The following is a 23056-nucleotide window of genomic DNA, read 5'->3' as shown; positions in this document are numbered from 1 at the left end:
AGCAGATGTTTGCTTCACACCATTATCATTTATTGATTTAGCAGTCCTTTGGGACTGCTCACTAGATAAGAGGAGAAACACATTGCTTGCCAAAGCAGAGAGTTTGTCAAAGGTACACAGTGAGCAGGGAGAGGCAAGCTGGTGGTCATGGGCTATAAGAGAAAGCGTAATAAGTGGTTGCCTTGGGAAGGCTTTGCAGTTTTAAGGAAGGAGCTGGCTCCTAGAGGAAGGACTAGAAGCAGAATGGATGGTGTGAGGAAGGGAAGAAGGTGGTGCCGAGGATATAATTGCGGCCCAAAGAGTCTTCAACATAAACATATTGGAGCCTGGAGTTCATAGTGGGTGTGATGGATGCCAGCACAGAGACTTAAGGAGAAGAGTGATGGGGTCGTAGCGATGGGAGAGAAATATTATTTTAGCAGAAGCACTCCGCTCAAGGCATTCCAAGATCAATATCTAGCTCCCCTCTTTGCAGGATTTCCACCTCTGCCCCCAGGAAATGAAAATATCTCCATTAACCAAGAGGCTAATAGGATTCTATTCACATCTGTTTGCCTACCTTTGCAGATCTCATAACATAAGCACACCACTACCTGCATGTTGAACTAATGAAAACAATTCGGTTTTGTGAACAACAAAGTGAGCACTGAGCAGCAAGGCACTGTGGCGGTTAGCAGTTTGGGATAATTGTGCAAGCCTGAAGCTCATAGATACAGGTTTGGTTGGGAGGGTCTACCCACCCACCAGTAAAGAGAAGTCATGGGCTTGCTGACTTAGCATAATGGGACCCCATCTGCTATGCTGGACCTCTACTTTGAGATGAGATGTCAACCACTAGCAGCTGAGACTGGCGCTCTGCTACCTTTGCTACTTCTCACTATGCAGGTGGGGGGACTGTTCCATTTATATCCATGATCTCTGTAAAAGCGCATGGTGGCAGCAGGGCTGACCTTCATTAAAATCTTAAAATCTGCAATATGTGCAAACTAAATGGATTTGGCCCTATTTCTGCTCAGTTGGCATAGTTTATTGTGCTTCTGCTAGAGATGTAAGAATTGCCTTTCCTGGATTGGATCAGAGGCCAGCTGGATTAACCAGAAGGTGAGGTGTGATTCAGGCAGAGGTAGACATTGCTGTAATTCCCTGCAATGATCAGAAGCTGTCTCTGAACATGCATGTTCTGTTCTTGGCTTGCATGGTGCAATGGTTAGTGCTGGAGACCTAGGTTCAGATCCCCAAGCAGCAAGGATGCTTCCTGTGTGACCTTGGGCCTGCCCCCAATTCTCAGCCTAGCCTACCTTGGCAGGTTGTTGTGAGGATAAAAGCAGGAAATCCTTGGAGGAAAGGCAGGATATAAATATAATTAATAAACCTGCATTCCCCAGAATTGAGCTAGTGCTTTTATTTTAGCTGAAGAGTTTATCAAAGTGAAAACAACAAATCAGGACATAAGTCCCAACCCAGAGAGAGAAACAGGGTCACAATACAAATAGTGCATTCAAAATGAACAGTCCAGACAAAACTATGCATTAAATAAGATTATCTTTCCAAAATTATAAATGAGGCAAGGGTGGTCATGGGAAGGATGTATTCTTGTTAACATAGGAAATAAACAGAAGCCACACACTGAGAAAGAGGTCGCTAGATAATCTAGCTCAGTGGGTTAATTTCTCTAGAAGGGCAAAATGCCAAATCTTGCAGAATCAGTTTTGTAGACAGCAAAGGCCTGGGGAGTGCCAGTGTTGTGCAATTTCCATGTTGCAACTAATAAGAAGGCAATAAGATCCTAGACCCTGCTCTTCCCTCTATATCATTAAGAGGAACACGTTTGGGGGAACAAACCATCTTGGAAATCTCCTCCAAATGGGCTTTAGTACCGCCATCATATCAGTCTGGTGGCAAAGAATTCCTTAAAGCTGGAATGATTGCGGGGAAAGAAGCAAGGAATGTGGATGGGAGCCCTGCTCAGCTTCCCACTGGCTTCTGAGATTGTCCACACATTTGAACAAAGTGGGCTGTGAACTAGGCATCACATTTGCAATGGTTGTGCAGGACGCAGGGAGTGTTGGATAAGAGCAGTTCCCCCATGGCACTAAGTGGAAATTAGAGATGCTTCATCATGAATCATTCTGCTCGTGGGGGAGAGTAGGACACCCCGCATTTCTGGCTTCCAAAGTGCAAGGGACAAAACGAAACAAAAATACTTCCTTTCTTCACCGTTTCCATTTGTGAGTTCTAGAATCCAAACTGGGCTATGGGAAGCCACAGTCCACAGGCAATATTTCAGGCTTCATCACTTGTAGCCCTAGAACTGGACTAGAAAACTAAGGAGCATATCAAGAGGGAAGGGGTCTAGAAAACAGTGGCAAGCTTTGAAGAAAGGTAGCAGATTCACAAGGTGGGCGCTTATCCCCAAACATACTGTTTAAAAACGAGGGTCTGATTTATGGCTTAACTTAAAGGGGGGTTCCAATCAAATAAATAGACCCAGGTAGCTCATCTAAGCTTCTGCAGCATGCTAAGCCAGGACTAGAGAAGGCCCTTCATTTCTCCACAGAGCAAATCTGAAGGTGTGGGCAAGGGTGGAAGTAAAGAATTATAACTGGCAAATCTTCCTACTGAAATGTACCAAAGAATACTGGCCATCAGCATCCAATTTGCATTTTCCTCCATGCAGTGGGAAATATTTAAGTTGACAAATAGGATATTTAACCGCGCAACAGATACTTGGCAGTTTGTTATTAACAACTGTTACTGATGTGATTTATTTGCTGTTATAAAAAGGGCATTATTTTGTGAATATGATTCAGAAATTAGCTCCAGTTTAGCAAGAGGCCTTGACTGCCTGACCTCTTAATAGCCTTATAATGATGCCATTTACCATTCAGTGGCTTATTCAAGTCATTGTGTGTGAGATTTGTTCCGAAGGACTGATGTTCACAGATCAGACTGGTGTGTAGATGGCTCACAGGGAAGAACTCTGGGGCCACATATGTTGCCAGGGCCACCTGCACTAATAGGAGTTAGGGAAAGGCAGGTGTGGGGGGCTGCCCTTTCTTCAGTTCCCTTTGCAGGCCACCCCTAGTATTATTCCTCTACCATATACCCCCCCATATAGGTACTCATTCTTTGCCCATATAAGTGTAATTTGAATTGTGGTGGGGTTTTTTGGAGGGGGGGGGAAGAATAGAAATTCCAGAAGATTACTTTGTCAGAAGCAGAACTTTCCAGCCAGTTGGACAGTTAAGTCAAAGTACCGGTCGCTCCTTTGCCCTTACTGCCCCACACTACTGTTCCCCCTGTTTCCTTGCCCAATATAACCCGCCTGGCCCAAAACACAGATAGATATTTCCTTAAAGAAGCTAGACTGCTTGCTAACATTCTGTCGCTGACAATTTCACTCTGAACAGTTGGAATACTGATGGACGTTCCATGACGTAATGATAGGCAAACTACAGCCAGTGTTTAGCCTACTTTAGAACTCTCTGAAGAACCTTTGGATCATGGGCCCAGTTGGAAGATGCATTTTGAGTGTCTCTTCTAGCTTGGGTGTCCAATGTGACATCTTTGCCCACGTGGCTGCTCTGTGGCCCCTCCCACATTGATGCCTGGCATGCTCTGCATTTGGCTCTCTACTCTTCTTTCTGTATACATTACCACCCTGGGTAGCCTCATCACTTCTCATGGTTTTCAATGCCACCTATAAGCTCCTAGCGCTACCTCTCCATCCATATCATTTGCCATCCATCCAATCCTCCATCTCCAGTTACCTTTCTGATATGTCTGCTTGGGTGTGTCAGCATTGTCTCAAGCTCCAGGTGTCCATACAAAATTTATCCCATTTTCTCCCATTTCTCCTTGTTCCCGCTCCTTATCCATTAGCATCACCATCCACCCTGTTGATCAGGATAAAGCCTTGGCTTTCTGTTATCTTTCCTTGGACCCACAAATGCAATCTGTTCCCAAATCATGCCACTTCTCTCTTTACAATGTGACAAATTACAGCCCTTTGCCGTTCGTATCCTCAGCAAAATATCTGCTCCGTACCTTCTGTAGCTCTCATCTTCATGGCTGCAAACTTTCTACTCTCTAGGGTCTCCTATTGCCTCACCTGCTGTGGTCTCACTCACCTGTACCCAGCACTCCGCTGCAAGCTTTATTTGCCTCGTTTGTTGCTCTGAATATGTCACATGAGAAAGGACTTTAGCTCAGTGGGCAGAGCTTCTGCTTTGCATGCAGTAGGTCCCAGGTTCAATCCCTGGTACCTACTGGCAGGGTTGATAATGTTCTCTGCCTGAGGCCCTGGAGAGCCATTGTCAGTCAGTGTAGACAATAATGAGTAAGATGGACCAGTGGTCTGACTCAGTCTAAAGCAGCTTCCTATGATCCTATGGCTCTTCTCCTTAAACTCCTTCACTACTTCCTGCCCAGTCCCAGATCCTGCATAAGCTTCATGGCTTACCTTCAAAACCCTCCATCAGCTTCTTCCTGCACCCCATCTACCAAAATCTCTGTTCTTACATCTAGTCACATCCCTTCTTCCCATGACCTTTACTTAACCAGCTGCACCACCCAAAGCTATCCAAATGTCCCCATTCTGCTCTCTGAAATGACTCCATCCCTTCCTCCTTGCTGCTACTGATGCCTGGAATTGCCCCCTCCCTCCCTCCCTCCCTCTCTCTCCTCAATGCTTACCTTTCCTAGAAATCTTTGGAGCACCCTCCTAGTAACAATATCATCATGTAACTAAGTCAAAGAACAGGCACTTGAAATCAACACATATTCTTCCCTGCTTCCATTACCTCCCATTTGTTTTTCTTCTGTGTCTGTTTTATATTGTAAGCCCCCTGAGATAGGGATCTGTCAAACCTGTTCTTTATAAAGTGCTGTGTACATAGATGGTGCTATATATAAATAAGTAAATAAATAAAAAATACTTTGGTTCCCCCCCCCCCCAGAATAATTTGTCTCAGTTGCGTAGTCTTATCTGTCTTGCCCAGTTTCTTAAATTCTTGCTCCCTAATGTATAACTGAAATCAGATAATAACTTTCTTTAATTTTTTTCTCAGTTGCATAGTTCTGTCCGATTGTAGAACTGAGATATGGTTTGCATCCCAAAGCTGTCTCTGGGGCAAGTTAGCTTCAGAGCTCCTAAAATGCAACTGTAAATATATAGTTTTATAGTCTACCTAGCAGGATTGTAGATGCTTTGCTGTTGCTGACTGATGCATTAGCACATCACAGTTAATGCTGAAAGACTCTTGCTGGTGGAATTGATCACAAATGTGCTCACAAGCAAATGCTTAGCTTTGCATGCATAAACAGCAGTGACACTCTGTTTCTCTATCTTTGAGTACATTTCTCCTGGGCTGTGGTCCATAGGCACATGAGGCACACCTTCCTGAAGCTAAGCAGATCTGGATCTGCTCAGTGCCTGGATGGGAAACTGCCTAGAACCACATGTGTGCTGGACAGAGGGACACCTCCACTTAATCTAGACCCACTCCAGCATGGCAAATCAGGGGATTGGATTGCTCTGTTAGTTAGGGCAACCATCCGTGACCTTCTGACTTCCTGATCTTTTGGACTCCAACTTCCATCAGCCCCAGCCAGTATGGCAATGAGAGGGGCAGTCTAAAACATCTGGAGGGCACCAGCTTGGGGGTGGTTGGGTTATGGGCCGATGGGAGGGAACTAATATGACACATATTTACAAACAGTTTAAAAAAATTCAGAACAATTAGTCCATCTTATTGAGTTACTTGCAGCTGCTGCTCTACCATAAAGATTATTTTAACTTTGAAGTAGTGATGTCTGTTTCTCAGCCTAGAACAGGAGGTGGATTGTGCAGTTAACTGTCAGAAAGCAAATGTCCATTCCTTTACATGAGTGCTGCCACAAAAGTTTTCCTTTTCTTTTTCTGCTGTCATTAGGTATGGGCAGTAGACCTGGATCTGCACTATAGCGATCATCTGGCTTTGACACAGGTCTTGCTGTATGTTACAAACGGAACACTGGATTGCAAGTTAAGCCGCTTTGAATGCCAGGTCATTCCAAGTAAACCAAAAAGCCGCCGCCCCCCTAAGGAACCACCCCAGGTCAGTGTAACCTCCTACTAGCCACTGTGTTGGCAAATAATTGCTTGGGAGCCAGAACGGAATTGGCTTCCCCTCTGCTCCATTGCACTGGTGTCCTGGGCCACCCTGTGACATTCAGTAAGACAGATCAATGCTACTATGTTGGTTTATTTGTTTGTCTCACGGTTCGAGCCTGTGGAATCATAGAATCATAAAATCTTAGAGTTGGAAGGGACCCCAAGCATCATCTAGTCCATCCCCCCATAATGCAGGAATCATTCCAGATCTTAATTCTGTCTTGTATGGTGTTAGCTACCCCCCCCCCCCAGTTTTTCCCATCATCTGCAGATTTAATAAGCATACCCTTCTGTATCCTCACAAAAGCATCTTATTAAAATATTGAAGGACACTGGGCATAGGATAGAACACTTTGGCTCTCCACTAAAGACCTCTCTCCAGGTAGACACAGACCCATTAATGAGCACTCACTGGGTACAGTTGCTCAAGCAGTTGTAGATTCACCTAACAATGTTATCCAGCTCATATTTTACCATCTGGTTAACAAGTAAAAAATGGGAGGTCTTGTCCTATGCTCCACTGAAAGCAAAATATACTATGCCCATGCCATTTCTATGATCTACCAAACTAGTAACTACCAAAAAATGAAATAAGATTGGTCTGGCATGACTTATTCTTGAGAAACCCATGTTGGCCATTGGTAATCAGTGCATTATTTTCTATGCTCAAAGGAGACTACTTATTAATCTGTTTGAGATTTCCCCCAGTATCTGTGTCAGGCTGCTAGAACTCTACTTACCCAGATGGGCCTTTCCTCCCTCTTGGAAGATATGAACAATATTTGCCCATCTCCAGCCTTCCGGCACCTCACCTGTTCTTGAAGAATTTTCAGAGATTGCAGACAGTGGTTCTGGAATAACACCTACAGGTTCCTTCAGCATTCTGGGGTGTCATTCTCCTTGCCCAGAAGACTTTAGGCCATTTAAAGTAGCTAGGTCTTCTTAATCCACCTTCTTACCTACTCCTGCCATTGATCTTCTTCTCGCCACAAAGGGAACATATTTGCATTTTTTGAACCAGTGTTTAACTCCAGTAGTAGAAGTGGGAACCTGCTCTATTTGCAGAAAAGTTAACTCAGATTTGTGTTTTTAAAACCTGCCTTAGGAGTGGAACCCTCCCATTTTTATGCTTGGTCAGAATGGACCAGAAACCTCTTCTTATCCATCTACAGATAGAGATTTTATGTCATCCAAAAAGTGTCAGAGCTTTGTAATTTAGAGGTTAATGAGCTTCTGATCTATTGTTCTTGTCACACCACTACTTTGAGTTGGAGAGGAGTAAATTACATATGATTAGTCCCAGTAGTACATGTTTTAGAAATGAAAAGTAATCAAGTAGCAACTTTTTAATTAAAATTCTGTCAGGATTAACATAAATTTGTCACTCCCAGCCTATAATCCCCCCTTTTTTATTCCTTCAAATCTTGCTTACCTAGCAGTCAGCGGCAACAAAAAGAGGACTAGTGTGTCAGAGATATCTTTTAAAGAACCGAGAGAAATAAACAGGAGACAAATCTTTTTACAGCGCATGATCTGTAATGAATGATTAAGTAAAAACACTTTATGTGAAATTATGATGTTAATAATGCTTCCGTCCCCGCGAATTTATTACACATTCACCAGGCTGCTCGCTTTGATTTTGATAAAATGGAGCGGTGACCGAGTGCGAGTGATGATTTTTATTTTTAGAATTCTCCTTTGCAAGAGCAAATTTCCTAGATACTGCTGCTACTGTAATTATGTACAAAACCAATCACTCATTATACTTAGGATACATTATCTTCGAGACAGATGAGGCTAAATAAGCAAGACATTAATAATTCATCCGGCAGTTCATTATGCATGTGTTTGCCTGCTTTGTAGCTGAAATAAGCACCTCATCAAACTGATGCCTGCGCTTAAACAATAGTTCTGTGTTATTGCCGCCACATTCAAGTTTACGCTTGTTAAACTGCTACTTGGATTATTTTATCAAGCATTCATTTATTTTATTTGTGGCCTTCTGTTGCCAAAAGAAATTTCTGAGAGCTTTGGGTACCTGATTGGACAATGAATACTCTCAGTTCTCCAAGTATTCTCAGCCAAGGCTGGGTTACCCCTTGTGCTAAATGCGCTTCAGGCTAGGACCCCAGCCAAATTGTGGCCCCTGCTGCTCCCAGCGGCTGCCAGCATTCTTGTAATATTGTGCATGTGAGCACAAGTCTGCCTGCAATGTCGCTTTGGGAACCATGGCGGGCAAAACTGGGGAACTGAGTGCCACTGGGAATAGCAATGACATGCAACAGATCATAGCTCCCAGAGCGGCAGATTGGAGAAGGGATGAGGCTGGCCTGCCACCGCCACAGTTTTCATGCCTTAGGTCTGAGGATTAGACTAAAAAGCATCTTGGGTGTCTGATGTCTTTTAGTTTTGATCATTAACATTCTAATGCAACTCAAGTAAGTTTGTGCAGAACATCAAGGAAGCCCATGAAGAAGAAATAAGATGCATGCAAATTCTACTAAGCTTCCTCCATTGTTCTTGTGTTGTTCTGCATGCACCCCACTGAAATTAAAACACTTTGGTGAATTGGCTCTGAAATGACTTGGCAAATATCACACGCAGTGGTCAAAACACCTTTGTCCTTCTGCCACTTTCTTCTAGAAAGGGAACACAGTTTTGCTTGCACGTTATTATTTACCTCTTTATTGAAACTGCCCAATCAATAGCACTTTGCTAAGAAATAAAAGAAGGTGAGAAAACACATCTTGGGCAAAAATTCCATATCGATCTGAGCATTTTGCTTTCAGTTCCAACCAGTGCCGCACTGTTAAGGAAACAACTATTTAAAGAGTTCCTAAGCTCTTAAGATCATGCTTTTAAAGGTATATCCCAGAAAACTTAAATGAAAAACAATTTCTGTAATGTGTCACGTTCACCCAAGGGCCTCACTTTAAAAAATGCCAAACATTACATCAGGAGAAGCCCCAGCAAGTCAAAAGTAAAATCACAGAGAACGCTCATATGTTATAATTGCATGAGAGCCAATATGGCAACCTTTGTCAGCCTAGTGCCCTCCACATGTTTTGAACTACAACTCCTAACATCCCTAGCTAGCATGGCATATAATACAGCACATCTACTGGTGACCTCTCTAGAAATTTAAAGAAATTTGGTTTTCAAAATTTGCAGAATTGGATCCATAGGATCCAACTCCTAGGGGCCAAGGTCCCTTTGCTACCACCCAATGAAATATCTGAGGGAGCCTCCCCAGCCCTGCCCTCCAAGTTGATGGCATTGCCATTCAAATGATGTGTGTGCACCACATTTTGTGATCGATTATGCAGGGTGGGACTTATCCCCCATATTTTATTCAAGTTGGCACCCCAGATTGGATCTCTCATGAATTTCCAGACTGCATAGACATTTCTCAGAATAATTAATTTGCTTCAATAAAGTAAAGACTATTCAACTGATTATATTTATCCTGTGGGTTTGGTGTTTTCTGATGCAGTGGTACCTTGGTTTACGAACTATTCGGTTTAAGAACTCTGCAAAACCGGAAGTAGTGTCCCAGTTTGCAAACTTTACCTTGGTCTAAGAATGGAATCCGAATGGTGGAAGGGCACTGGCGGTGGGAGGCCCCATTAGGGAAAGCGTACCTTGGTTTAAGAATGGTTTCAGTTTAAGAACGGATTTCTGGAACTGATTAAGTTTGTAAACTGAGGTACTACTGTACTATTGTAACACATTTTTAAATTTATCTATGTCACTCCGATGGCTGTATGCTTTCTCTTTTACTTTCTCTTTTAAGCTGTGTAAACACACTCAGTTATTGCAGTTTTAAAACTGCTTAATGGACCCTAATTCCTCCATTTTTCTCACTGAGGACCAGATATTGTAACTGTAGAGCTGCACCCCACTCCCAGCCCATGCCCATGCCCATAGGCAATCACTACTTGGGGTCCACCCCTTGATGTCCACCTTGTTGTCTACAGAGGCCCTAGCTGCCACCATTTTCAGTTTTCACTTGTTATGTATATGAAGCTATTTATCTTTACTGAGCCACCTTGGGAGGGCTGTGTCCATAGAATTTAATAATAATAATAATAATAATAATAATAATAATAATAATAATAATAATAAATTGTGTTACCAAACATTGCTTATCATTGCTCCTGTCAGTGGCGTAGCGTGGGTTGTCAGCACCCGGGGCAAGGCAAGTAATTTGTGCCCCCTAACGCATGGATTTGCGCCCCCTAACCCTAACCCCCAGATGTTGCACCCGGTGCGGCCGGGGCCCCCTGCACCCCCCACGGTACGCCACTGGCCCCCGTGACTATAAAGTTAGCCTCAAATATTGCAACTTATGCCTTTTACGAAGTAAATTGTTTTTGCAGGATTTATAATAAACTCCAGATTTAGCTTGTTTGTAAAAGGGCTCTGTATTGAAGCAAGAATATGTTTGTCTGGCCTTCCCCAACCTGGTGCCCTCCGGATGTTTTGGGCCACACTTTGCATCAGCCCCAGCCAGCATAGCCATTCATGGTGGCTGGGACTGATGGCAGATGCAGTTCAAAACATCTGGAAGGCATCAAGTCTGGGAAGGCTGTATTAGTGCTTCATCACAGTCAACTTTTTTCCCTTCTGCTTTTTTTGCCAGCCTGCTATGGTCAGCCGCTATGTTGCCATGAGCAATTCGATCAGACATGCCAACTTTTCCCTCATCTACTATAATGTTTTCCTTCATATGTGCAAGGCTCATGGGGTTGGATATGATGTCCAGGTAGGAAGATCATGTGCTTTGCATTTAAATGAAATAGAGGGAGGAAAGTAGCTTGGAAGGAGGAACAGCACACAAATCCATTATAGACTGACTACAGAAAAGTTAGTATCTCCAAATTTTTGGCCTCTGTGATTCTCTCACATATCCCCATAATCCATGAGAATCTTTCTGTGAACTCTGAGATTCTAACACAGATTATCATCTATCACTAACCCAATCTCAAAACCTGAAAACCTGTTTTCAAATTCAAGCTTCTGAATCAAAACCTGTCTTGCTGGCTTGTTGCAACTGTTGTCAGATTCTACTCATGTGGGCTTTAAGGGGGTGCGGCTTATAGATCAGCTAGCAAGATTTCCAGACAACTTTACATGTCAGCCAGGAAGCAAAAAACTCTCAGGCCTGGTTTTAAAGTGACCACCTCTCTCTAATTCTGATTATTCACACCGTAATACAGTTTAGCATCTTACTTTTTTAAGAGGAGTTGTTGTTGTTTACATTATGCAATGCTAACACCTTTCCCTTGACTCCAACAGCAAAAAGAAGGAACCGTTTTTACTCTGTTTGAAGACCATAAAAGGCTCAAATTTGGAATTATGTAAGTTTTCAAGAGTGACTCCTGGAAGCATTTTGAAAATCCTCTAGTTGAACACCTCTACTCCCTCCTGTGGGCTAAGGGTTAGTCTTCCGTACATGCTCCTGAGAAAGTAACTCATTCACAGATGTACCTAGCCCTGGGTAAGGCCCCCAAATGGTGCAAGGAATTCCATAGATGTACATAGAGGATGAGCACGAACAAGCAGCATGTCCACTTCTGCCCAAATCTCACTGAATACTTGTTTACAGCATCATGCTCTAATATTAGTAATACAGTGATATTTTCATACCAATGGTGGTGTGTAGCCACATATTTGATGCCCAAAGTGAAAAGGCTTGGAATGACTTAACCTCTTGCTCTCCTCTGCTACTTGATTAATAAAAATTATTTATTACACAAATCCTTTCTACTGACAAGTTAAAATGGAGCCTCATCTTTCATATCTCCCTGAAGATTGCCACCTTACGAGATTGAAAATATTCATTAAATTCCTTGGGCTGACAGGCCCAAATGAGAGGGCGATTGTTCTTAAGCCTGCGAATGGAATCATTGGCAAAGTCATTTGTTTGGATATCATTAACAGAACAATTGGAGAACATCTCCAGGGGGTCCTCATGACCTTTGCTCAGCAACTCTTCATCATCTATCAAGAATTATCAGCACCTAATATGCATGCCGAGACCAATTTTAAGGTGAGGTGTTAATTAACTAACGATCCCAGTTAAATTTCTGTTAGAGGACAGAAAACACCTCATGCTGTATTATAAACAACTGTTAAGCCATCCTGGGTTCTTTCCATAGCAGTACATGTTTTACTGTGTACAGGTCAATATTGTAGGATTCCCAGTCAATCTGCTAGTTAAATTTATTTTTTTAGATGTGGTAACATAGACTTGCTTGAGCTGAGAGCCACTGGTATACTTGAAAGGATTCTTCAAGAGCAATTAGGTTTTCATCTTATATTTATCCTTTCTTGGAGTTCCTAATTGGTGGCACAGAAAAGTATTCATGCAGTCCTTCCTAAAGCATACTCTTATTGATTTACAAAATGAAACCGTCAAGATATATTAAAACACATACGTTAAGAAATGACAAATAAGTAAGCTTGATTAGTTTCTGATGCCCAGGCCAAAGAAGGGACTTCTGTTTTAGTGCATCCCAGCAGGACCTACCACAAGGGCTGACACTTACGTTTTCCTGGGTCTCTGGAATAGGAGCCATTTAGCTACTTAGCTCCAATCAGAATAGAGTGGCTGCCACTGTTATATTTCCTAGAATGCAGTGCTACTAGATAAGTTCATCTAGTGGGAGGGATTGAGTGACTAGCAAGTACAATGGTGCCAGGGGAGCAAGTGATGGTGGACACCAGTGGTTAGGAAGGGGGCTCATTGGTAGCCTTAAGCTAAAGGCCTACTCAGTTATCAACTGTTATCAACTATCAGGAGACATGCCACAAAATGATCTAGGTCGAAACTCCACAGCAGTGTCAGAAGGTACATTAGTTGGGCTTTTAAAAAACGCACAGGACTTCAAAGGAGTTAAGGAGGCTTACTAGTATTTCGTGCTAGAGCCCCGTGATGGGGAACTTTGAACCCTCCAGATATTTCTGGACCATTCCAGCTGGGGCTAATGGGAGTTGGGAGTCCAACAATATTGAGAGGTCCAAAGGTTTCCCACATTGCTCCTGGTGAAACAACTGTATTTGAGCTCTAATAGTTTCCTGCAAGTCCTGACTACTTCAGCCTTAGCCTGAATGAGATTGACCCTGTTGCTTCAGCTCGGTGTTAACTTTAGTTACTACTCAGACCAAGGAGCCTGCCAGATCTGCCAATTGGTTGGGCCAGTCCTGAAGAGTGACTCTTTCTGTGAGTTCTTGATACTACTGGTGCAATGGTGAGCAGGGAGCATAAACAACTGTTCTACCACTTGAAGTGTTTGATTTTGTTATAGAGAGCTGTCCAAGAGATTGAAAAAATTCTGGGAGTTACAGAGCAAAACAAGTTAAAATTTGAAGAGGAAGAGGAGGACTTGAAAGCACAAGCGTCCACAAAATAGTTAGTAGACATTAAAAGTAATCTTTCTTCATCCTTATTCTCATGTCTCTGGGGAAAATAAGTTATTCATTTTCAAATAGTCCTTTTCAGTCATTTTATGCCCATAAGCTCTGCCAGAGTGTGACCTCCCAACCATGTTGCTTGGCTCATGGCAACCCTATCCTCCTCCTCCTCCTCCTGGGCCACAACAGTCAAAGCTTAATTTCTCACATTTGGGTTGTGTCTGGTTTTTTAAAATTATGTTTTATGAAATATGTCATGGGGGGTGACATCCTAAATACAACCTGTGGAAGGAGACACATTTGGTTTAATTCTACACTATATTTGCTCTCAAATTTAACAAAACAGTCTCTCACAATTCAACCATTTTAGAAACAAATAGTAAAATGTTAGTATACAATAAGTCTCTCCCTGTGCTTATCTTTAGGGTAGGATGGCACTGAATGCAGGAAAAAGTTTTTTTTAACCCTTAAATTGTTTTTTAGTTATAATTTATTTCTTCTTATAGGTTAATCTCACTGAACATCTTTAAATTATCCACCTGGTTTCCAGTTCTAAAGTACCCCACACTGCAATAAACACTCCACCTACAACTGTGTTTTGGATTGTTGAAAAATACATGTAGCAGAACTTAGACCAGTGTCAACAGTGAATCCTGACTCACAGAATTTGTTTTCACTGAAAATTTTGTATCAGATGCTATGACCTGTATATGGCTTAGAGGAGTATTGATTTATACTTCCAATAAAATTAAGTGTATTTATTTTTAAAAATATTTTTGGCATTTTTGCTTCCTTGGGTGGGGGAGGGGGATCCTATAATTTCCCAAGCTTTTTCCATGTGAAAGCTTTCCTAACAGAATACATGATTTCTTGGTCATTCCTTTTCCTGAATAACTAGAGTACATTTGTATGGCAGCAGAGTCCATAGATGGGGCACTCCTCCTCTACCAGATCCCATATAAGTGTGCTCATATTCCACTTCACAAGTCCTTCTGGGTTTCAGCTCTGGCATTGGGCATAGGCGCCGACTCCATGGGGCCTGAGGGGGCCCGAGCCCCCTCAAAAATTCGTTTGGGGGGGCTCTGCCCCCCCAATAATTTAAGAAAATGATTACCGTATTTTTCCCTCAAAAAGAGGAAGCGGCTGCTTTCCTGCATTCTGCCTCAGGGTCTTACTGCCCACCCTCCTCTGTTTCCTTGCTGTGTTTGCTCAAACGGAACAAAGAGCAGGGAAAGCCCCTCCCCTCCAGGCAAGCAGGCAGGAGGGAGGGAGGGAGAGAGAGAGAGAGAGAGAGAGAGAGAGAGAGAGAGAGAGAGAGAGAGAGAGAGAGCGTGCGAGCTGGCTGGCTTGGGTGGGTAGGTGAGGGAAAACTTTTGCCTTCCTTTCCTCCCTGCCGTTATACCCCTCCCCTGCATTCTTAGCCAGCTGCTTCTCTGCACACCCCTCTCGTGCTCCTTGTCCGTTCTGTGTTTTTCCTTCCCTCCCCACTTAAAATGTGGTTTAAAAGCATGGATCCACATGGATCCTCAGGATCTTTGCATTGGGTCACCCCAAATTCACCAACAGATCACATAGCATGTCCATGGCTACAGCCTGCCCCCCAAAAATCACACACCCACTGTTGCCTGGGGCTGAAATGGTGCAAAAACGTGGTTACAAAACATGGATCCACAGGGATCCTCAGGATCTTTGCATTGGGTCACCCCAAATTCACCATCAGAGCACATAGCATGTCCATGGCTACAGCCTGCCCCCCCCAAAATCACACACCCACTGTTGCCTGGGGCTGCAATGGTGCAAAAACGTGGTTACAAAACATGGATCCACAGGGATCCTCAGGATCTTTGCATTGGGTCACCCCAAATTCACCATCAGATCACATAGCATGTCCATGGCTACAGCCTGCCCCCCAAAAATCACACACCCACTGTTGCCTGGGGCTGCAATGGTGCAAAAACGTGGTTACAAAACATGGATCCACAGGGATCCTCAGGATCTTTGCATTGGGTCACCCCAAATTCAACATCAGATCACATGTCTGTGGCCACAGCATGAAGCACAAAAATGATACATCATTAATATTCACCGCCCACGGCGGCAGCCAATTGGCTGCCGCAAAGGGCGGGCCCTCACAGGTTCACTTAAGGTCGGGGCAGCCCGGGGCTCGCTCCTTTCATTCCCCCAGCAGCAGCGGTTTGGAGGTCTTGGGCCCCCCAATATTTTTTATAAGTCGGTATGGGCCCCCCCAATATTTTTTATAAGTCGGCTCCCCTGGCATTGGGGGTTGGGGGGAGGTTTTGGAGCTGAGTCCTGGTGATGTTATTTGTATCACTTTCATTCATAAAACACATAAAATTCACTAAGTGCCGTACACAGATTAAAAATAGGTCAGTCCCATACCCAGAGGCTTACAATCTAAACACAACAGGCAAAAACAGACTGAATGGGAGCATCAGAATAACCTTACTTGCAGTTGGCTCACATCAAATGGGACCCATGTAGTCCACTCTTCGCAGTGGCAAGACAGATACTTCAATGAGAAGCCTTCAAACAGTGCATTTATGCATTTATTTCATTTATATACCACTTTGGTTTACAATTTAAAATATTGAAATAAACAAATGCTACAAAAATATTCTCAGGCCTACTTCAGGAATGCAGGAACATTCATCCAGAGGCAGCCTGGAGATACTATAAAACCAACATGTCCTTTATCCATTGATAACCTGATCCTCTTCTCCATGAATTTGTCATAGGTGTAAAAAAGCAAACTTGAGCATGAGTTCTTAAAAGATACAAAATGCTGAAAAGGACCAGCTAGTCAGAAAAAAGGGCCAGGAGGGGAAGGGTGAAACAAGAGGTAGTCTCTTTTAGTTGCAGCAGCCCCTGGCCTAGTCCTGCTGTCACCTTTTTTGGATAATGACTTGAGAGACAAGAGCATCACCCCCACCCAAACAGGTGATTTTTCAAAGTCCCATTGTGCAGCTATACAGTGGTACATTGGGTTACAGATGCTTCAGGTTACAGACTCCGTTAACCCAGAAATAGCACCTTGGATTAAGAACTTTGCTTCAGGATGAGAACAGAAATCGTGTGGCGGTGGCAGCAGGAGGCCACATTAGCTAAAGTGGTATCTCAGGTTAAGAACAGTTTCAGATTAAGAACAGACCTCCAGAACAAATTAAGTTCTTAACCCAAGGTACCACTGTACTCCAAAACAGTAGCTTCAAAACTATTAGTACATCCAAGTTTTTAGTGTCACATACACACACTTATTTTCTCTTCTATTGTAATTTCATTCCAGGCAAGGTCCTGGGGATACAAGATCCTGGCTTCCCATGAAATGCAATGGCACCCAAAGGGCTGCTCTAGAGACATACACATGCCCCCCCAAAACCCCTAGCACCAGTATCCAGGTCTATTGTCTTGCCTACAACCCCCACCCCCATTGTTTCTGCTAATCAAGAAATATATTAAAGCTCTCCCTGCTCTATTAATTATCCAAAGGTAAAGTTGAGTCAAAATGTGTTACTGACGATGATTAATAATTAGTGGCTTGTAAGTGCATTCTAGTACATAAACAGGGTACGTGGTTGCGTAGTAATTGATTAATTAGCACAATCTTGCTCTACAGCTCACTGGTCTAAGATTGCTGAGTTTGAAATATTGTTTATAATTATCCAAATTTGAAGGATGAGGGGTGGGTGGGGGCGGGAGGGGGAAGAGAGGTGGCTCCCATTTCTTCGCTCGCTCTTCTGCGCAATTATTCTCCTCACATCACAGACGATGCTTAATGGTTCAGAGCCACGAGTTTCCCTCAGATAAATCACCACAGAGTTCATTTGTTTGTTTGTTGGAATTGCAGCAGCTTTCTACTCCAAACACTCCGGTGGAAAGAACACTTTTTATTTAAGTCGTGTGTACTAGTTGTGTTAGAAAAGGGTGCTTTAACCTGAGGACCATGTTGTTGTTTTTGGTTATTGGTGTTATCTTGACATGAGGGGCGCGCGAGCTCGGCCTCTCTCAGCAGAAAAGATCCTCGCAGACAGCTGGGCGCGCGCCCGCTTCTCGGCCTCGCGCGTCGCCCAGTCAGGAGCGCGCAAGGAGTCTGACAAATTCAGTAGGCCGGTTCTGGCGCAGGCGCAGAGCGGCTGTCGGGAAGCTACCGGCGCAGGCGCAGGCGCAGAGCGTGCAGGGGAGCCCCAGGAAGGGGGGGGGGGAGAAGGGGCCGCTGTTGTTTCCCGGGATGGGGGGAAGGAGTGGCGTTGCTTCGTGTCTTTCCAGGTTAGGGAAGGTTAGTAAGGGAAGCAGGAACCTCGCCCCCTTGCTCGGGGGCAAATAACGAGAGGGGGAGGGGCTGCAAAGGGGGGGGGAGTTGTTTTAGGGGAGGGGCAGCAGATCCTGAAGAAAAGTCTCCCTCAGCAACCTGGGGGGGGTGAACAATTGAGGAGGGAGGGGCATATCAAGAATTGAAGCTACCTGGGAAAGGTGTCAGCAAGTACCGTAATTTGAGGTGGGGAGTCTGAAGGAAAAAAATTGGCTGTCTCCCCCCCCCAAAAAAAAAATCATTGGAGGAGACCATATTTTATAGGAGACACAGAAATCCACCCTCCCCCAGGATATTGTGGGGTCGGAGAGCAAGCCATGGGGAGGCAGGTGGGCTGGGGTGCCTTCCAGCCCTCCTCAAGTAGCCTTGCCCTCCTGAAGCAGGTGCATGAGGGGTTCCTCCGGCTGGCCCTCTTGCGCAGGGGGCGCCCTGCTAAGCCCAAAGCCTCCGAAGTGTTGAGCCAGCACCTGCTGCAGAGGGGGCTGCCCCACTGGACCTCCTACTGCGTCAAGTACAGCGCGGTGCACAATGACCAGTTTGGGCTCTCCAACTTCAACTGGGAGGTGAAAGGGACAAACTACCACATCCTGCGGACCGGCTGCTTCCCCTTCATCAAGTACCACTGTTCCCGAGCACCCCACCAGGACCTGGCGATGCAGAACTACTTCTTCACAGCTCTCAAACTAATAAACTTTGGTGAGTGTCGTCTTCGAACGGGCTGTGCCTGTATAGAGGTGGCGCACACAGCAAGGGCTTGAGGTGCAATAAGACCTTGAATAGAGTTAACACCTGATGTAACAGGGAGATGACTTAAACCATACAAAAAAGTATTTTACACAGCACCTATGGAACTCAGTCCCACAGGGCCAGGGACAAAAGTGACAGGGCCAGGATTAAAAGCGCATAGGGCAACTGATGTGACTCTCAGCTTTGTGCAGTACACTACAACCCAGCCATACAAAATCCAGGTTTCTGTGTACACACACTTTTCTATCCATTCAAGTAAGCAAGAGTTATTGTCACAGTTCAAGGACATGTTCCAGCTAGACAGAGATGCTCAAAGAGGGTTTGGAACAGGGTCAGAAAGGAGTGTGGTCTGTAGATAGAGGGCATGAGATGCAGAGAGTCCTGAGAGCAGGATAGAGAACAAAATAGAGAGGCATCACTTGACCCTCCCAGGCCTAAAGCTCCCTACCCTGATCCTAGAATTTCTCTAAATGCATAGCAGTGTTGGCCACATCAGTGGAGAACACTGGGATATGATCATATTGAACATGTGCAGAAAACAGGACTACTTATTCCTGGTCCTCAGGAATGCAGCCAATACTTTCAGAACAAAATATATTCACTAAGGATTTTGCATGTATCTCGTAAGAGCACATGCAGTGAAAGGCAGGGGGTTGCCAAATAAAGAATGGCAGCAGGAAGGTGGTCAGTACATCTTTAAGTGCAGATAATGGGTTACCTCAACATGCTTTATGTTTTGTTTTCAAGGAACCAGCCTGGCTTTAAAGGGTGGCAAAATCATGTCTTAATTCAGCCTTGCAGTTTGCTTCTTGCAGCTTGTTGGTGGAGGTGGGGTAGAGTCCTGCAGTACTATGTTATATGAGGTTTTACTTTTTTATTTGTTCTTCCCCCCCCCCTTTTATACATAGGTATCCCAACTTTATTATATGGAATTGGCTCCTGGTTCCTTGTCAGTGTCACAGAAACTGTTCACACACATTGTGGCCCAGTCACTATATACTTCCTCAATAAAGAAGATGAAGGTGCCATGTACTAAACTACTCATTTCAAGGACTGACGCTTTCATGGTATATTGCAGCAAAAGACAGACAGAGGGGGATTGTTGTTTGCAATCTATTTGTGTGTAATATGTTCAAGTTTCAAAATGTCCCTATTTTTCCTTCAGTACCATTTTAGTTTTCTTTGAGTCCGGCAAAGTGCAGAATAGATTTTAAAAACCATGGAAAATTACCTGAAGCTACTTTTGTTTTCAAAAACTTTTGGTTTTCAAATAATAAATATAATAATGAAAATATACATTTTTGGGAATTGTCTTTGCTTATTTACTGATCATGTATCTTTTGGTGCAGTATCATAAAAGATATTGTTGCCCAGCACTTATAACACTATCCAAATGTGACTACCTCAGGGATAGCCTGCATGGTGCCTCTGGATTCTTCTGGACTACATTTCCCATCAGCCCCAGCCAGAAAGGCCAATGGTCAGTGATGATAGGAGTTGTAGTTCTGCAACATCTGGAGGACTCAATGTTGGCTACTCCCGTGAAGTAACATTGATTTTTAAAACAAAAATAAAACTGATATGTAAAGGGTGGGGGTTTCATTCCCATATAGGTAAGCAAGTCGTTTATGTAAAAGTCCAGAAAACCAGAAAAATGTTTATTTCATTTTCACTTAGTAGAGTTTTGTGCATACCATTCTGGATTACTTAAGTAGGCTGTGGTGCTGAATAGAAGCTGCATACAGACAGTTTGGATATAATCTGGTCCAAACTGAGCAGTTCATTTCAACTGATTTCAGGGATGGGTTTAAGCATCTGCTTAACTCTCCTACTGAAGTCAATTGAACTTTAAAAAGTAACTTTAGCTCTCCAAACTAAATATGCACTATTTAGAGAGCCAGTGTGGTGTAGTGGTTAAGAGCGGTAGTCTCGTAATCTGGGGAACCGGGTTCGCGTCTCCACTCCTCCACATGCAGCTGCTGGGTGACCTTGGGCCTGTCACAGTTCTTTGAAGTCTCTCAGCCCCACTCACCTCACAGAGTGTTTGTTGTGGGGGAGGAAGGGAAAGGAGAATGTTAGCCGCTTTGAGACTCCTTAAAGGGAGTGAAAGGCGGGATATCAAATCCAAACTCTTCTTCTTCTTCTAGTGCATATGTGGGACACGGGTGGTGCTGTGGTCCACACCACTGAGCTTCTTGGGCTTGCTGATTGTAAGGTTGGCAGTTCAAATCCATGTGATGGGGTGAGCTCCCGTTGCTTTGTCCTAGCTCCTGCCACCCTAGCAGTTCGAAAGCATACCAGTGAGAGTAGATAAATAGGCACCGCTGCAGCAGGAAGGTAAACACCGTTTCCATGCACTTTGGAACTTATCACAGTGTTCTGTGCACCAGAAGCAGTTTACTCATGCAGGCCACGTGACCTGGAAAGCTGTCTGTGGACAAATGCCAGCTCCCTCTGCCTGAAAGTGAGATGAGCGCCGCAACCCCATAGTCAAATTTGACTGGACTTAACCACCATGGGGTCCTATTATTGCTTAATTGACGAAGAACAAAGTGTTGCAGGACAGATTAAAATTTGGCTGGCAGCACTGTATGGATAAATTTGATTTAAATTAGTTCAGCATTTTTTTTCCCTCGGGAAGAGATATTTCTTGCATTGGAAATAAATATTGCACAATTATTTTTAAAGCGTAAAGCTACAATGAAATGTATGCACAAGTATGTGTCTTAAAATGCTTACTTCAGATTTGAATTGTGAATGGCTTTGCTTCTCTTCAAAGCAACTGTAAACAAATCTGTAATCAAGGAAACACTTAATGTAGTATATTTGGTACCAAGGAATATTTCTAGCACAGGTTAAATAAATAGTTTACATTGCGGAGTAGCTGTTATACTATATTAAGCTTCATTAATAATAAAAGTGAGTATTAGCATTTTGCTAGATTAGCGGGAACTGATTTTTCCCAGTAATGGGCAAAATTAAATAACTGCAACTCATAAGTTTAAAATCAAATACTGCTCATTCATTGCTCCTTATTTTGTCAATATTCTGCTGTAAAGGTTTGGTCTCAACACAAGACTGATAAAATGTTTTTTAATTACCACACTATAAATACAGTTTTTCCTTGGAGTGGCCCCTCTGCTAGCTGCAGCGTATTTGATTTCTGATAATGGAGACTGCTGACTTTGCTTACCTGTTTTTCAATAAGTGGAGGCAACATGACTCCTTGTCCATACAGTGATGGGCATCCCTCCTTGGAGAACCTCTTTGACAAAGTACTCTATTGATCCACTAGAATTCAGTGCTGCTTGCAGCATTAAACAGAGACTTGATTTCTTGCTCTGCTCTCACTGTGTAACAATTAAGCAAATGTAACATTTTCTTTTATTACATGAAAATCAATGGACCTCTTGCACTTCTGAAGTTGATCGTGGTGAGGGATGAACTTGGAAGATGGCTGAGGGCAGAGTTCAAATATAATAATATCACTTGTTGGACTCATTAGGACCAGTGGGTGACCTGTTGAAGTACTTGAAGTGAACAAATACTACTCATAAAATGTTACACTTCTTGTGTATACATGAGAGAGTGTTTGTTCATTTTTCAGGGATTATTCCTTTGGGGTGTCAACTAACTGAAGCCTGCTTCCTTTTGCTCATATGGCTGTGTAGGACAGATGATGTGTAACTATGGGATTTGGAACTCAATGCCTCAATGTCATTTCAACATTCACTGAAAACGTGACTTTTTTTACACAGACTTTTAGGAATTGTTGACACAACTGGATAGGCTGGACTTCATATGTATTTCCTATTTAATTTAAATTATTGTTCTCTGCCTTATATCAAGCCAGCCCATTAGTCCATCTAGCTCAATATTGTCTAAATTGATAGACTGTGGCTCTTGAAGGTTTCACACACTCCCAGGTTTCCCTGGATATGCCTGGGATTGAACCGGGGGCCTTCTGCATGCATTGTTGGATGAACCTGCTCCAAGAAGAGTTGGAAGCCAAGTGAGGCCCTTTAAGCCTCTGCTTCCCAGCCACTGCCTCCAGGCTCCTCCCACTTGTGAGAAACTTGAAAAGACCAGCGTTCTGACTTGGTGTGCTCACTGTGCCATTGGGCTGGCAACGTACTGTGAAAGGCACCTGTTTCCTCAGGGGAAGGGTCTGTGAGGTTCCTGCCCTGGTGCTGTGGCGTCTTGTTCAGTTAGCTCCTGTCTGCCAGCCAGCCTCAAGTTCAGGGGTCCCCTAATCACCCATATCCATCTTGGAGCCAAGAACCTGTTGAAAGGGGGGGTATTGTTTTGTTGTTTTGGTTTAATTATTTACTTGTGTTTTATTTATTGTTTTAATTCTGTGAACCGCCCTGAGATCTTTTGTTGGACAGTATATAAATTTAACTTCTTCTTCC

General features: G+C 43.6%; 2 protein-coding genes across 5 annotated transcripts in view; both read left to right on the top strand.

The window, feature by feature from the left end:
- IQCH (IQ motif containing H) overlaps positions 1–14343 on the top strand; it is an 84363-nt gene extending 70020 nt beyond the window's left edge. For 2 of the 4 annotated variants that reach the window (XM_081888466.1, XM_081888465.1), the window contains 6 exons: positions 5934–6098; positions 10797–10919; positions 11453–11514; positions 12098–12206; positions 13465–13568; positions 14077–14343. In XM_081888466.1, coding sequence (XP_081744592.1) covers positions 5934–6098; positions 10797–10919; positions 11453–11514; positions 12098–12206; positions 13465–13568; position 14077 — 564 coding nt within the window. In that variant the 3' untranslated portion in view covers positions 14078–14343. The other 2 variants (XM_081888467.1, XM_081888468.1) reach the window with 2 other exon arrangements.
- A 3617-nt stretch (positions 14344–17960) lies between these two features.
- LOC309356601 (uncharacterized protein C15orf61 homolog) lies at positions 17961–19940 on the top strand. The gene is made up of 2 exons (XM_081888139.1): positions 17961–18593; positions 19553–19940. The coding sequence occupies exons 1-2, from the start codon at positions 18215–18217 to the stop codon at positions 19678–19680; spliced, it is 507 nt and encodes a 168-aa protein (XP_081744265.1). The 5' UTR covers positions 17961–18214; the 3' UTR covers positions 19681–19940.
- The last annotated feature ends 3116 nt before the right edge of the window (positions 19941–23056 follow it).

This window comes from Podarcis melisellensis, assembly GCF_964234715.1.
Source record: "Podarcis melisellensis genome assembly, chromosome: 14".
Taxonomy (NCBI): Eukaryota; Metazoa; Chordata; class Lepidosauria; order Squamata; family Lacertidae; genus Podarcis; species Podarcis melisellensis.
Note: the sequence above shows the minus strand (reverse complement) of the source record. Positions and strands in the feature narration are given on the sequence as shown.

What these genes read in the sequence shown, in the direction of transcription:
- LOC309356601 (XM_081888139.1), top strand. Translation starts at nt 18,215, where the DNA reads ATGGGGAGGCAGGTGGGCTGGGGTGCCTTCCAGCCCTCCTCAAGTAGC. An exon ending in TCTCAAACTAATAAACTTTG is followed by an intron (nt 18,594 to 19,552) that starts GTGAGTGTCGTC and finishes TTTTATACATAG; the next exon opens with GTATCCCAACTTTATTATAT.